The sequence below is a fragment of the Filicampus tigris genome, chromosome 22 (genome assembly GCF_054856515.1).
Source record: "Filicampus tigris isolate MCC_2025a chromosome 22, RoL_Ftig_1.0, whole genome shotgun sequence".
Classification (NCBI taxonomy): domain Eukaryota; kingdom Metazoa; phylum Chordata; class Actinopteri; order Syngnathiformes; family Syngnathidae; genus Filicampus; species Filicampus tigris.
The window spans coordinates 5,492,116-5,508,385 of record NC_141238.1 but is presented as its reverse complement, the minus strand read 5'-3'; the positions used below and the strand labels follow the sequence as shown (position 1 = coordinate 5,508,385).

Genomic DNA, 16,270 nt, shown 5'->3' with positions numbered 1-16,270 from the left:
ATGGATATGCAGGCACTCCTCGGACCCAATTATTTGTATACACACAATTAAAGTCAATTTTCCGTAATATGTACGATTTCAGGTGCCTGTGAGACAAACCACGGCTAAAGAGGGGGAAAAAAAACTCCCTGTAGGACATTAACTTTTTTCCTCCCCATCTTGCTGACACATGACAAATAAACTTACTCACTTCAAAATCCCCGTGAAGTGTTTACATCACGTTGCGCGGCTAATCAACTGTGGCCAAACAAACCTTGGACCCCTGCGCGCAGATGTGCACGTCCGAAAAGTGTTCCCACAAGTGTATAACGCTTAAGGCGGCGGGTTATTGGACGCAGGTGCACATGGCCAGACAATAGTAGTACTACTGATACAGGGGGGAAAAAAAAGTGAGTCATAATGTGTTTACAAGGCACAGAGAACAACTCTTTGCTTGTTTCATGCTTGGTCAAAAAATGTTTTTAAACTGAAAGACATTCGGAACAATTGGGACGCTTTCAGGAGGAACTTGCAAGCCCCGAAAAAATGTTGGACATCACCCAGGTGCTTGTGGGGCACTTTAAACGCTTGACAGCAATGGCGCATTCCGAGGATCGGAACTCCGGCGCTAAGAGAGGCGAATGAAAGAATAACAGACGGGTCATATGGTAACAATGAAGCGCTAACAATAGGACGCGAGCGATTCATAATCGAGGCAAGGGAGGTAATACATGCAGGGTTTCATTTAACCACGACCCCAAGAACCACATCAGCGCTTTATGGGGGATGAAATGCGATTTGAACGAGGCACCACAGCAAAGTTTGGAGAAATTATAGGGAAGCTTGGAATATAATTACATGACAATAAAAAAGAGGGAAAGTACAGACTTCTCTAAAGGAGTTCATTTTTGACAGAAATGCTCATTGTGCATCAAATGTCACATGCCATGCAAAGCTAAAAGGCCAGGCAGAGAACAAGCGCTCAATCGTTTCCTAAATGTGAGCTCTGTCTCCCTCTAGTGGCTCAAACAACACAAACTGCATTTGGATTTGCAGTGATGTTCACGTTGCTTTTAATATTTGTGGAATAGTACAGAGACAATTTGGAGCATGTGAATCCCATTCATTAGCACCAGTCACGTTTAATTTAAAAAAAAAATGTCTGTAAAGACTCACTAGACACTTCATTAGGTACACCGGCATGAATATAGATTTACAGTACATCCTATGAGTGTCCGTTTTGATTGACTTTGTCGGATGGATTAATGGTCGTTTCACATATTTTGGCTACATTTCAATACAAAAGTGTCGCTAACGTTGTTGGAATTCAAAGTATTAAGGCTACTCTGGTGTCTTCCCGTCGATATATGCTCCATCACACTCAAAGTACATCCTTTGGTAAGGTTATCAAGCACGACATTAAACAACAAATACAGTGTCTGTTCCACTTTTTGGTATATTTCAGACACATTCATTATTCGCCAGCACAAACATGTCATCTCGCCAGTGAAGCGTTGAATAAAGCTCCTTGAGTTGGGTCTCATCATAAAGCTTAAAGGCAAGACATGCCCCAGGGGGCATCTGGTGCACACAAGAGGACATAAGAGACCAGACAAGAAAAAAAAAAAAAAAAAAGGAGGAGTCAGAATGTGGTGCGCAGGTGACAGCGAGCGCGTCAGTAAGGCTCCATCTTGATCCTCCTGTACAAGCAGCAGGAGAGCACCATCCCACAGATCTGAAAAGAGGAAGTGTCGGGTCAAAGGCGGACGACGGGGAAGACAAGCCGGGAAAGATAGCGTCAATGCTTGCGCTAGCGGCCACTGAAGCGATGGCGATGGGTTCCGTCCGGATGATGAGAGATGAGTAAATATGCGAAAAGAAAATCCACCAAAGGATGATTTGCACAAGGCCACAGAAGAAGCCGAGCAGGAAGCATTATTGACTGACAGACTTGACAAACAGTCTGGAAAAGACTCCAGTCGTGACAAAGCACAGAACATGACAGCGTCAAAGCGTCCATGCGAGGAAAACACATACAACCTGTTGGCAAGCGTTTACTATTCTATCGAGCTAGTCACTCATCCGAGGCCGGGTTTGGTGCTGCTGTTTTGGTTATCAACAGAATTCAAATATGTCACGTTTGCAAATAGCATCTTGTTATTGATTGTAGCTTCAGTTGTAAGGAACGAATCGTCACTGTCGGGGGGGGGGACCCAAATATGGTTAATTTCACCTCTTTTCACATGGCTCGCTATGATTTAGTCGTGCCGCAATACTATCATTTAAATTACACTTTTTTTTTTAAACATTATTGCCAAATGTACACCACTGCAAGTGTGATTTACAGTAAAAAAAAAGAATATCGATAAAAACGATACGTTTAGCGCCACGTTCTTTTTTTGTTTTTTGTTTTTTTTTAGAAACGCAGCACAATAAAAGTGGTGAGCTATTTTTAAAACAGTTAGTTTTGTTTAAAATTGATCACTGTCAAGCTTTGGTGCAGAAGGAACTAGTCAGCCGCAAAGATGCGCAATTATTTCCACCGACTAAACTGAAAACCTGTGATTTTGGAGATGTGAGGAAGTACATGATTAATGTGTCTGAAACACTTCTATATAGTACTCTTTATAACGCTGATATATCTGGAGCTATGGAGCATAGCATTATATCATGAATCAAAAAAAAAAAAAAAAGCCTGAGAGCTAGATGGCCGAAATTGGTACACAGCTATCCCATTTCTTAGAATTTTATGATGCGCACTGTCCACAAAGTTGCCTCCAATCCACCCAGGGGCTCCAAAGTAAAAGATGAGCAGCCACTGTAAATAAATTTAAAGTAGGTAGTTGCATTCGTCACATGACACACACACACACACACACATGCATGCAAATGTCATCCACAATGTGCTCACACCTGCAAAAGAACACGGGAGCGAAAAGTGCGGCGCTAACGAGAATCATAACGTCGCCAAGTCCTCCTCCTCTTCTTTATAGAGAAGATAGATAAAGTAGGCGGTCAAGAGAGCCCCGGCCAGCTACACACACACACACACGCACACACGCACACACACAAATGGGTGAGTGTGTCACACAAAACTAACTACAAAATGTATTAGGACTACTACAACCAGGAGGTTAAAACCTGGATTTATGTGTTAAATGTAAGCATGTGAATCAATATTAGGACAGCCACAGACAAATTCTTGAAGGCAGAAAAGATATTGACATGTATGTATTCAACAGCAGACAAGTTGCTTGGGAATCAAATTTGATAAGATGTATTCTGTTCTAAACAAGTTCACGAAACGACTTACCTTAAGCACATTTCTGACAGCGTTATTTATGCCGATCAAAATAAACCATGGGACAAATCAATTAAAGTGAATGGACATATTCTAAATTGATTTAATACCATTTTACTTATGTCTTAGTGCTTAGCTAATTTATTGCTAACTTGAGCTGAAATGTTTTCCTCCACATACCTGCAGACAGGCCACACCAATGCCCACGGCCCCGATGACCAACAGGTGGTCGGCCAGGAACTCCTCCAGCTTGGTGATGCAGCCCCCCTGCGGACGGTGACGAGCCGTTAAGCCGGACGGCGTCTGATGATGTCATACAGGATCCGGGACCCCGCTCACCTCCACGTTGTAGATGTTGGACGGGTGGTCACGGACGCCGCAGTCCGGCGTGACTGACTTGCAGCAGCTGTCGGGCACGAGTCGGCCGTCGGCGCGCTTGGACGCGATGTACACGCTGGTGGTCCAGTCTTGGTAGCTGTCGCTGCCGCAGCACTTGAACTGGGGAGGACAAAAAGGCGGCGTCATTGCTGCCTTGAGATGTGTTTTAGCTTCAAACACTCCTAACTTAAATCATCTGGTGTGTAGCACGCTATAATATTGTACTTTGACAAATAGAATGTAAAAACCTTTTTTTTTTGCTTCAATTCAACGTAAACAATGCTGTTCCTTCTGGTGTACAAATATTTGCCACAAGGGGGCAGTATAATACAGACATACAAATCTACATGGAAACCTCACAGGAATTCATTCTTCGCAGACGATGAAGAATGTATACCTGATTTACCTACCCTAATGGATTGATATTAGCACGTTAGTGTCAATAAATTAAAGGTGAAAAGTGTAAAAAAAAAAAAGAAAAAAAAGGGGCCCTTGCAATCTTTTTTTCTGCATCTGGGAAAAAAAAAACAAACGTACGTCCTGTTGTAGTTTGTCCACCGCTAATGTGATGGCCTCCTTTCCCGGCTGGGCGTAGTTGTCAGTCATGGTCTGCTTGAGATGCTGCTTCAGCTCCTCACTCAGCTGGAAACAAACACCAGAATTTCTCAAATTCTGCCTTTACAAAGCTTAGTTGTTGTTGTTGTTGTTGTTTTATTTAAATACTGGCAAGTTACCCTCTGGTAATAGACGTAAGCCAGTACTCCAGCCACCAGTTCAATGAGGAAGATCAACAGCAGGCAGAAGAAATACTGTGAGATGGGGGGGAAAGAGTGACAAATGTTGAGTTCCCGGTCGGTAAGTGACTTGACAAAGTTAGTCCATTAAAAACTTCCAGCGACTGTCAGACGAGTGGCATCTGTCTGTCGTCCGTGACGCGGCGCCATACGAGGCATCCGGGAAGACGTTTTGACAGGCGGGGCGGAATGTGATTTCCTCCCGGGGATCTCCATTATGCGACGTGATTAGCTTGAAAAATACAAATCATCACCCCGGCGCAAACAAAGCATTATTTCAAAAGTGAACTAATGATCCGAGCTGGGAGGCACTCAACGCAAACAAACGCTAATGACTCTAATTGCGTTGAGTAAAGACTTGAAAATCCCGGGCGACGTTATGTAAGCTGCAAAGTGAACAAACCGCCCACTCGTTTTCATACTCGCACACGTTCAAATAAGAACGTGGGCGGCATTCGCGTATCGTAGGAAACAAGGAGATGCTAAAATATGGAGTCAAATAAAGGACCGCGGGGAAGTAGGGAGCTTGGATTTATACAGCGTGGATGTCATGGAAAACGTCGATGCGACTCGCATGGCGTGCTGCGTATCTACTGGCAACACACAGTCACTTTGTGCTTCCCGCCCACGCGAGCACACTTTGACTCCATCCATACAACACATGTAAAAAGTGGCCTTTAAATAGCACAATGTGATCGAGCGCAACACAAGACTGTAAAAACCTGAAACATACTCGATGCAAGCACCCCTTGATCGCATCCATCCATCCACAGTGGATAGATACAAGCCTATAAATAGTCCCGCAGTAGCCAAGGTTCCCCTCCTGCCTGCCTGTGTAAAAATAATGAGGACAGCAAGGGCCTTGTCACAGCCATTTGTCAATTTCTCCTACAAGTCGCGAGGAGAAAGCGCCTCCCGTTGCGGACATGACAGCCTCAGTCACTGACATGATAGTTTTAATGCACCGCGAGAGCAAAGAAAATAGGATTTAATGTCACAGAATGACATGACTGGCTCAGGCAATACAACGGACACCTATCAAATTGGAGATTCATGCCTTGGCCTTGACTTTTACTTTTAAAGAAACTTAAAATTCTGCTGCTGAGTCACCTGTGTGTGAATGGGCGCTTAATTAGTTGAAGTTAAAAAAAATAAAAAAAATTTAAGAAGTGATTTATCATTTATTATTTTTCTTTTTTAATTATTCTATTTATTAGCCCTGAATACATTATTCTAATTTGTACAAGTAAAAGCAACTTAGTGACTGAATGGCTTTATATATAAAGGAATGAGATAAAATAGAACATATTTAATAACAAGGGTTAAAATGCTAAACATATTTACATCATATATAAAAAATATACATAACGACAAAAACGTTTTAAAATAAATCTAACAAAAGAAATAAAAGGAAAACAAAAACCACAGATTTTTTCAATATAACAAAATATGGGCTTTTTGCTCTTTCAAAGCGCAAGCAGGCTCAAGACTATTCCATTCCTGAAAATAATAATATCTGATCTCCCGCAATTCACAACACAACCTTAATTCTACAGCAACCGGAAGGGGCTTTAAATTACTCTCCATACTGACTGTGGAGAGGCAGCTTCTCTGCTCACGGATGACGGCGCAGCAACCCAGGAAGCCCGTGACCACCACCAGGCCGCCGGCCAGGATGAGGATGTAGGCGGCGACGGCGAAGGTGCTGGACGCCAGCAGGCTCAGGAACTCGCTTTTCTCCACCAGCGTCCACACGCCCACGCCCAGGACGGCGGCACCTCCCACCTGAAAGTACAGTATTACACATGTCACACAAGGCCGGAGCATAACATGCACTTCCTGCTGAACAATAAAAGGGAGGTTCCCAAATGTGTTCCTTTGGAGGAAATTCCTGCAGTTTCAAGTTTTTGAGTAAAAAAGACTAATGTTCATCAAACTTTTTAAGAATGTTTTAAAGTGACCCCGAGAGTGTTGAAGTTGCCAAAATCTGTCAAGCTCTGAAAGCAATTCATGAGTCATTATGCGGCAAGTCCATAAACTCCTACACGGCTCTCCCAGCGCTTTGATGGGAGCACTAAAGCTTTTTTAATATGAGCATCATTAGCGTGGATTTTTGTGGGCAAATGTATCGACTTCTGACTTACCCAAAAGAGCGAGTTGAAGACAAACAGCAGGTACTTAAGACACACGGTCAGCCAGTCTTCCTCGCCGTCTTTGTAAGCGGACGACATCGTCTTCTCTTTCCTCCAGTTTAGTGATGCTGAAAGAGCGCAAGATATATAGAATATAACCAACAGTTTATTTACTGCATTTCCCCTAAAAAACTAAAGCTTTAAAAAATACCATCTATTTGCAGTGGGATGCAGCCTCCACCATGTTATCCACACACGACACATATTGAATTCGTTATTCAGAGCAATGAGCAGGTCATAAACTCTGAATCACTAACTGGTGCACACAGCTTTCAGCTCTGCAAATAAAAGCCCTTTTTATCTGTGTGGGAAGCACTTTAATTGATCTGCTCAGCATTTTTCCATGCAGATATACAATGTAAATGTACAGTAAATGCCTTATGTGGGACATAAATCCAATAACGTAAAACAAGATATTTTGCTTGTATGTAAATAATATTGTGTAAAACTGTGTTAAGTAATATTTTAACACTTTTAAGTTAGTAAATTGACAAACTTGTGCAATGACCCAATGTATTAAAAAATACGTAAACTAGTGTTTTGCCAAAGCTAGTGAACTGGCAAATTGAAGTAAAACAGGGCTTTGATGTAAGAAAAAATAATAATAATTTAGACTAAACTCAGAAAAATGACAAAAAGTAGTATTTGTCATCGCTATTAAATTAGTAAATTAACAAACACGAACAATTGTATCGTACGTACGCGTAAATGGCGTAAGATGCTAAATTGGCGTAAACTGGTAATATACCTGGACGTCAACTGGTATTTTAACGTAAGATAGTACGTAGGCGTAGGTCACCGTTTTCCGTACGTGATATCAACAAGTCAGGGACTTTAAACGCCGTTTAAATGTGTCAGTCGACCCCGAATGTATATAAAAACGCCTCCCATTTGTTTCCATTGACCACAGACGTATGTTTTCCCTCCACCTCCGCCGTTTGCGCTAGCAGAGCTCCTAAACGACAACATCCTGACCACCTGCGTCACTGATGCGCAGCACAAAAAGTTGAACGAAAAAAGCGAACGAACAACTCGACAAAACGACGTTTCATGGCGTAGGTGACCACATACTTACCGGATAATGTCAAGAAGGGGAAATGTCCCTTTGAAGTCGGTTTTAAGACCAAATGTGGGCAGAGGAAACCACCGCAGCAATCAAGCGGAGTCGGGCTTGTTGCTGACAGGCTGTCCGATGGAGGCTTGTGATGCCTTTGGGGCACCTCGTTTTTTATTAAACTCAACGCCAGTACCTTGCTTTTCAACTAACCTCAGTTGAATTAGACAACAAAATATGTATGTGAACAAGTGTACAGTTACTTGAATAAAGTATTACTTTTAATGCATACGATGTTGGGTGAAAAAAAAACTCATCTTCACTTGAAATATTTCCCATTTCCGACAGCCATTGAAAGCCTCGTATTATGAACTTGTGGGAAGGGTCAACAGGGGGTGAGAGAAAGAAACAAAGCTGCTTGACAGACTGAATTCCTCTGAACAACACAGCCTCGGTTACAAGAAAACCACAGATACTGCCTTTAGCATTTCACCATCAAGAATGCAGCAATACAAGGGAGATAAAAGGGAAGAAAAGGCTCCATATTTGAGCTTCGCAAAGTAGTGATTTACCCAGAAACTGCTATCTGCTTATTTTCCTCGTATTTGCATACTGAGAAGGGGAAAAGAGATGCAAGCTCATTTGTTTGCTCATTCTGCTGTCATGCCTCGAGGCCTACAGCTGGGAGAAAATAGAAGAACAAAAAAAAAAGTCATTAAAATTCACAATACGGCTGCCAAGTTTTGACATCTGCTTGTTTGGACGAGGGCCTGTCTTGCCTCGGAGACATCTGGGTGGCGAAAAGGGGGAAAAATTAAATTAATTAATGAATAGAAAAGAAGAAAACGATGAAAAATTGCTCAGGGACATAAATTGTGAAATATGGCTTTGTTTTGTCAACTCCCTTTTTGAGAAGTGAGGACTACCTGCCTCATTTTAGTTATTATGACAGATGTAGACATGAATTGTCATACACGTAATTGCACAATCTAATGCTAAATACCAACATTATTGTTACGTAAGCAATAAGGTGCTCATTATTTTTTTATTATGTAATGTGCATCCAAATACAGTACATGTGTGCATATTAATATACATTAACCCTGTTTCTTACAAGACCTCTCACCGTAGCACAATATATCATATCAGGTTACATTTTGTTTTGTTGTAGTGTAATAAGGTAGTAGAATTTCATATATACATATATATATATTTTTTTTAAGTTTAAAATGCATGTAAATATATTTAATTGTAATGTAAATCTGCGGAAGCATGACTGTAATTTCATTATGATTTGTTTAGTTCTATTGTTAATTTTATTTATTTCGTATGGTGAAAATCTGGCTAAATGTAATTGTACTTTTTCCAATTTTAAAATAATTTATATTTAAAGCCAAAAAAACTAAGAAAAAAAGGTGTCATTAATTTAATATGATTTAGGACATTTAAATGAAATAAAATAAATCCCAAAATTCATTTCATTTAAAAATAATTAATCGTAATTTAAAAGTGAGAATAAACTAAATTAATTTGGTGTGATTTTGGATATTTATCTAAAGTTGTGTGTTTTTTTAATGTAAAATTAATTTACATTTAAATATTTTGAAAAACACAAGAGGCGTAATGGCATTAATTTAGTAGAATATATTATTGATGTATTTATTTATTTGACTTGTGGCTTCATAGATTTGTACCGCAGGTGTAGCTAACGAGGTGGCCGGTAGATGTCGAAATTGCATTTTTTCCTGCAGATTTGAACGCCCCTCAGCCACGGAGAGAGCGGGAGAGAGACAATGCGAGGGAGTGAGACGGAGAGAGAGTGAATGCATGTGCCCTGCAAAACTTGGTGGGAGCCTCCACAGTCCACCGTCACGCACGCGAATGCAAGTGTGGACTTGAAAATGCACGCGTGCACACGGTGGAAGGGCTCGAACCCGGAACCTCCTGCAGGAGTGCACGCGCACCGAGTGACAACATGGATTAAAGCACGTTTCGGGTAACTTTTTATTTATTTATTTTTTTTTATAGTCTCCTTATTGGGAAGTGCGTGACATTTCCAGACCATTCCAACCGAGTGGCCGGCCGGGACAATCAAATCTCGTGCGCAAGTCTCGCCGGCTCTCATGGGACTCGGTCACTCGTCGCGTTGTTTGCTGCTACGGCGGAAGATGGCGGAGGCGGACGGCTGCGAGGTAAGTGGAGGGTCGGGGTTGGGGGTCTCCTCCATGAGATCCACGCGTGCTCTCACGCCCACGATACTTTCCCATAATGCTGTAATAGTCATCATTATATAAATGACAGTCAACGCCACGCTCTCAGCGTCAAATGAAGAACTTCATGATACGGTGGAAATGTCGCGTCCTCGTGGGAGAAAGCCGCGCGTTCGCTGTCCTTGGTGCTGAAACCACACCGTTAATTTTATTAGGCACACCAACTAACGCAATCGTAATTGATAGTGATTGGAACAATGAAAGTGTTTCTCCACAAAAGGCATAGAGGGGTTCCTAATATTTTGCTCCTCTCATTCATTTGAATGGGGGTGGACTAAATATTCGGAACACCTCGAAGCAAAAGTAACAGAATACTTCCAAATTTGCGGATTGTTGTGTGCGAATCTAATCATATTGTTCTATAGGTAAAAGTTATTCCATACATTTATTTTCTTATGCAATCTCCAGCGGCACCAGGCCGTCACCTCCCACTTCTCCCAGCCGGCCCAACTGCCCTGCGCGGGCAAACGAGTGCCTACCGCCCACCACCAGCACCAACACATGCCCCGCGTCGTCACCCCGCAGGCCGCCTGCCCCGCTCGAGGCAAGGGCGCCATATTCATCAGCCCCGAGGAGATGACGTCGCGGGACTACTACTTTGACTCCTACGCCCACTTTGGCATCCATGAGGTACCGAAACTGCTCTGCAAGTCAAAAGGGACATTTTGAGTTAAATCCACACGATCAGTGTAATTGCAGCCATGAAACGTTGTCCCTCCGTGAACATACTAAAATGACTTTGGCAAATGAGACATCTTTTGCATGAGCGACCGTCATCATTCATTAAAAGCAGCTCTTTTTAACCTCTTTTAACAAGCTATTCCAAGAATGTAAAAAAAAAAAAGGTGAAAGAGGGGAGACATTTGGGGACATTTTTACACCCGGGAGAGTCCAAATTTAGCAGATTAGTGGGCCTTTGCTCTCGCACAAAAGAGAGCAGCAGAGAAAGGGAAGTCGGATATCGGGTGGCTCCCGGGGGAGTACCGTCTATTTCAAGACGTCGTCACTGAGACTTTTGGCCCGCTCGTGTTCCTCAAGACGTTTGCGCTTGCCGCCAGGAGATGCTGAAGGACGAAGTGCGCACGCTCACCTACCGCAACGCCATGTATCACAACAAGCACGTGTTCAAGGACAAGGTGGTGCTGGACGTCGGGAGCGGCACGGGAATCCTGTCTATGTTCGCCGCCAACGCCGGCGCCAAACACGTCTACGGGGTGAGGGGGGGGGGGGTGGCGGTCGTGTCGTTCTGTGGGTACGCTTACTTGACGCCGCATAAGAACTGCACTTTTCTTGCCCGCAGATCGAATGTTCCAGCATATCGGAATATTCCGAGAAGATCATCAAGTCCAATCACCTGCACAACGGTAAGCACAAGGCGCTGAAATTAGCATATTTAAATCATTAGCTGGCATCCATTAGGATAAATTCACGTTAAAATGTCAAGAAGACTGCAGTTGTGTAGTTTTGACCTTTTGACCTTGCTTGACTGACGTCGATTGTCTCAAATGTGTTTGTGGCCTAAAAGAGAAATTTAAAAAAAAAATTAAAAATTAAGTTACATACAATGAATTTGACTACATTTAAATGAGACAAAAATAGGATGGAATCAAGATAATGTATCAAATGAATCTAAATAAATTCAACAAATTCAATGCAGTGCACTTAAATGTAATGCAATAAAGAAAATGAAAATAAAGTTGATACATTTAATTAAAAATGAATTTAAAAAATGAATATAATTAAAATTCAGTGACAATAAATTTACACCTGAAATGAATGAAAAATAAATGAGGGGCTGCATGTTTTTTTTTTTTTTTAAATACCCTTGACATAAGGTGGAGAAGTTAAGGTGCAGTTTTTAATGTTGCTAATGTCATGTGATGTAAATGAAAACTTAAAATCTGAAAAGTAGAACAAACCAGCCCAAAATGTCTCAAATCTAACATTACACTTTTACAAGCATTTTTGCGCACTGGTGATCATGGTCCAAACTGGTCTTGCTTGCGATCTGGAAACAAAAACGATGAAGCGAAATATGCATTGGGAGATGAACGGGAAGCCATTTTGTCACGTGTGTGCGTGTACCTGTCCGCTTGCAGTCATCACCATCTTCCAGGGCAAGGTGGAGGAGGTGGAGCTTCCTGTGGACAAGGTGGACATCATCATCTCCGAGTGGATGGGCTACTGCCTCTTCTACGAGTCCATGCTCAACACCGTGATCTTCGCCAGGGACAAGTGGCTGGTACGGTACACTGAGGGGGCGGGGCTTGGCGGTGACATAAACGTTGGAGTGCGCTGAAGCTTTTCCTGTTCGCAGAAACCAGGAGGCCTGATGTTCCCTGACCGGGCGTCCCTCTACGTGGTGGCCATCGAAGACAGGCAGTACAAGGACTTCAAGATCCACTGTGAGTCCATTTGCGTTTGCGTTCCAACACGCAATCGTAACTTACAATGTGTGTGTGTGTTTAGGGTGGGAAAACGTGTACGGCTTCGACATGAGCTGCATTCGCAACGTGGCCATCAAGGAGCCTCTGGTGGACGTGGTGGACCCCAAGCAGGTGGTCACCAACGCCTGCCTGCTAAAGGTCAGCTGCGCCGCGGCAACGCTAACGGGTGTGGTGTTGGGGTACCTAATGAAGTGGCCCGGGAGAGTGCATATTTCACGCAGGGGGGGGGGAGGAGCAACGATGGCCGAGTGGTTCACGCACCGACAACAAACGCGCCCACACACGCAGCATGTGTCGCGTGAGCAGTGGCTCGTTAGGAGTGATTCAACCTGTGGGCTCGGGCTCACACACACACACACACACACACGCACACACAGTAAATAATAATCATGGAAGACAAATATATACGTGTGTGTTTGTGTGGGGGAGTGTGAACTTCACATGCTGCAAAGAAATGAGAGAAAAGCTTACTTGTTTTGTTTTTTTTTGTTGCTCCTCCACCACCTACACGCACACATACACACACAATGACACGCCCACACACACACTTTCAGGAAGTGGACATCTACACGGTGAAGCCGGACGACCTGGCCTTCACGTCGGCGTTCTGCCTGCAGGTGCAGCGCAACGACTACGTGCACGCGCTGGTCACCTACTTCAGCATCGAGTTCAGCAAGTGTCACAAGAAGACGGGCTTCTCCACCGGTGAGGCCCGCCGGACAGTTCATTAGGTACACCTGGACCAATCGTGGCGAAATGCAGAGAATAGAAAATAATGCGCGAATGTGACCCGCTAAAATTAAAAAAAATATGTTTGGGTTGACTTCACTTTAAGGGAAGATTTTGGAGCCAGGTAATTTTTTTTTTTTTTTTTTTTCAGCTCAGCCGCACTGAATATTTTTGTGCTTGCGGGGATATGATCAGAAGTAAAGGTTTTAGCACAGCATATTTGTTTTGTACATTTTTACATTCCCATTTATTCCATTATTTTATTTTTAAAGTTTACTTTTTAAAATTTACAGCAAACATTTTTGATTCTGTACAAAAAGTGTAGTACAATTTCTGTAAAAAAAAAAAAAAGTAAATTATTTTTTTTACTTTTTTTTATTTGAATGGAAAGTTGGAGGATTTTATACAAAAGTGCACTGTAACTCATCGTATTTTAAAATAAATTAAAATAACTATAATTTTTTTTTTTCGCAAGAAAACTAAGGCAAGATATCGTCGCCGTCCTGTGAAAAACACATATGTCCAATTTTGTCATTTATTAAAATTTTACGTTTCACAATGGGATGTCTGTAACACAGAAACCATATTAACATAAAAATTTAAAAAAATAACAAAATGGACGTGTGTTTTTCACAGGACAGTGGCAAGACATTACATTATATTTAGATTTTTTTCAAATATAAAATGGTCAAAATCCTTGGAATTTCAGCTTCTCAATAGTAAATATTGCTGTTGTCCTCCATGCAAGCAGACTCATCATCTTTTTGATGAAATGTCCTTTTATTGTACTTTTATTGAAAACAATCAAAATCTTTGCCTATTTTCTGACATGTTACAGACCAAAGCATTAACTGAATGAGGAATAGTGCATTTTCAAATATATTTTTTCCGATTCATCGATTAATTGACAAAATAATCGAGAGATGAATCCAATATTAAAATCATCATTAATTGCAGCCTGAATCTTTACATCATGTATTTTGCATGGGTCCATTTTTTACCCCTTGTGACTGCTTCACATCTTATTAGCAGGTGTACCTAATGTTCTGTTCTAAATATATTTACATAGCTGATATTGTGGACTCGCCACAGTGTTTTTTTGGCAACATGGCGTGCGGGAAGCCCACAGTATTATGTAATCTAATATTGCGTAATGCCGTGTAGAGGAGGTTCTATGTTTAGTTTGTGCTGCCGGCGGGCCCCGAGGCTGAGAATGAACGCGGCATCTGGAGCGACGCCGTCTTGACTGCCTGTCTGGAGCCATTCCCTTCACCTCAGACAATTTCCCGGTTTCCTCCTCTGCAGCGCCGGACGCGGCCAGCACGCACTGGAAGCAGACCGTCTTCTACTTGGAGGACTACCTGACGGTGAAGAAAGGCGAGGAGATATTCGGCAGCATCGCCGTCAGGCCCAACGAGAAGAATGTGGTAAGAAAGACAAACGTAGCTTTGTTCAAACATCCTGAAACTGTACTTCCTATTTTTGTTTACTTTTTTTTTTTTTTACGTAGTAGACAAAGTATGAACCGTACTGCTCATTTGCTTCTTAGGATCAGCAATAATGTCCCAGGTCAATTTGACCCATTACCCATTCCTATCTCATTAACTCAATTTCTCACCATTGCAATCAATGTTTACGGTTGATTATGTTTATTAAGCTGTTACATTTGCTACTCACTACACTGCATTTGCAAAATGGGTCAATTTGACCCGCAACATAATAGGAGTATTATATAATTTGACTCAACAGTGACACAAGGGGCTAAAAGGGGGAGCAAAGATGACTAATGCAGCGGGTCAGATTGACCCATTGAAAACTCCAGAAAAAAAGAGTAGTAAAAAAACAGCTGTGTTCTTCCTTTTGTTGTTGTTTATATACTGTATATATTTTTTTAATTAAAATTTTTTTTAATTTTCCAAGGTGTAGTAACACAGAGATATTATGTTCTTGGGTCACTTTGACCCGTTGTCTAAAAGTGGCAGTAACAAATCAATAAAGGTTTTTGAGTACACTTAGGCCAGTACACTTATCATTTTTTGTTTTTTACTTTTAAATTGGTCATTTTGACCCACAGAAATGACACAAGAGCCTTGCATGAGCATTTTAAAGAAATAACTAACAGGAGGGTTCTCATCTGTGACTGCAGCGTGACCTGGAGTTCACCCTGGAGCTGGACTTTAAAGGCCAGCTATGCGACGCCGCCATCTCCCACGACTACAAGATGCGTTAGGTGCCTGAAAACGACCATCGCCACCCTCGGTCGTCCGTACGAGCGAGCGAGCGCACCTCACGGGACGCCATCCCAGCCAGCCTCAGTGATGTCATCAGTATCAGCAATAACACCAAAATGACAGACACACTGAAGAATGTAACGACCTCAATGGACCCCTCCTGTTCTGTTGTGGGTCAGATTGACCCATTTTAACTGCATTGTTTAGCATGAGAAGGCTTTTGCTTCGTTAGGAACGCCCCGAAACGTACCACTGATTCTATAATGTCGAAGAAAGCTCATGAATTAAAAGCTTATAAGCAAGTAAACTTTTCCAGTTTTCATTTTAAACGGAATTGCAAACATTTTATTCATTCTCAAAAATGTGATTACATTAGCAATAGTGCGGATATAGCAAACGCAACAAGTGTGATTTCCCCAAATTTGACGAATTTATAGTAATATCGAGGAATTGTGATGACACGGATCATATTGCGAGTGTCCGTGCAAAAGAAGACCTCCGCCAAGGCGTGTTCACTTGCAGCAAGCCTTCTTCTTCAAGGGCCGAGCGCTGAGGATGACTGTGGTGTCTCTCACCCGGTCCTCCTGCTCCATCAAAACCCTGAGGGCCAATTAAAACAAGAAACTACGGGTATAAAAAAGCCTCCACAACCCTGTTCAAATGCCAGGTTTCTGTGATACAAACAGTTGTTCTAGTCGGCTTTTTTTCTGACAAAGCCTGCAGGTTTTGTGCTAAGTAAGGCCCCAGTTCCGGCTGACAAAAATAAGTGTCGGGGAAAGCCTACCAGAACAGCTGGAGTGCATTTGTTGTTAATCAGAGGCACCTGAATTGGTGGCAGGTGTGTGCTCCTATTCAAAAGTAGTTTGAATGCGATCGTTTCATTCTGAACACAGTC

At 42.3% G+C, this 16,270-nt stretch overlaps 3 protein-coding genes across 5 annotated transcripts in view; 1 reads left to right on the top strand and 2 right to left on the bottom strand.

Moving 5' to 3' along the window:
* Positions 1 to 1,028: 1,028 nt before the first annotated feature.
* Positions 1,029 to 7,873, bottom strand: tspan11 (tetraspanin 11). 2 transcript variants are annotated; one of them, XM_086021878.1, is made up of 9 exons: positions 7,720 to 7,873; positions 6,597 to 6,712; positions 6,046 to 6,237; positions 4,393 to 4,467; positions 4,196 to 4,300; positions 3,620 to 3,778; positions 3,461 to 3,547; positions 2,893 to 3,013; positions 1,029 to 1,714 (listed from the first exon to the last, which is right to left on the bottom strand). In XM_086021878.1, the coding sequence occupies exons 2-8, from the start codon at positions 6,681 to 6,683 to the stop codon at positions 2,936 to 2,938; spliced, it is 783 nt and encodes a 260-aa protein (XP_085878004.1). In that variant the 5' UTR covers positions 6,684 to 6,712; positions 7,720 to 7,873; the 3' UTR covers positions 1,029 to 1,714; positions 2,893 to 2,935. The 2 variants fall into 2 exon arrangements, with proteins under 2 accessions (XP_085878004.1, XP_085878005.1); XM_086021879.1 differs by lacking the exon at positions 2,893 to 3,013.
* A 1,606-nt stretch (positions 7,874 to 9,479) lies between these two features.
* Positions 9,480 to 15,682, top strand: prmt8b (protein arginine methyltransferase 8b). The gene is made up of 10 exons (XM_086022944.1): positions 9,480 to 9,890; positions 10,377 to 10,598; positions 11,027 to 11,182; positions 11,269 to 11,332; positions 12,068 to 12,210; positions 12,286 to 12,373; positions 12,438 to 12,553; positions 12,970 to 13,120; positions 14,450 to 14,571; positions 15,291 to 15,682. The coding sequence occupies exons 1-10, from the start codon at positions 9,822 to 9,824 to the stop codon at positions 15,372 to 15,374; spliced, it is 1,215 nt and encodes a 404-aa protein (XP_085879070.1). The 5' UTR covers positions 9,480 to 9,821; the 3' UTR covers positions 15,375 to 15,682.
* Positions 13,759 to 16,270, bottom strand: part of cracr2ab (calcium release activated channel regulator 2Ab) — a 43,727-nt gene continuing 41,215 nt past the window's right edge. The window contains exon 24 of one of the 2 annotated variants that reach the window (XM_086022936.1): positions 13,759 to 15,975. In XM_086022936.1, the coding sequence (XP_085879062.1) occupies positions 15,888 to 15,975 (88 nt within the window). In that variant the 3' untranslated portion in view covers positions 13,759 to 15,887. The remainder of the gene's footprint in view (positions 15,976 to 16,270) is intronic. The other variant, XM_086022937.1, reaches the window with a different exon arrangement.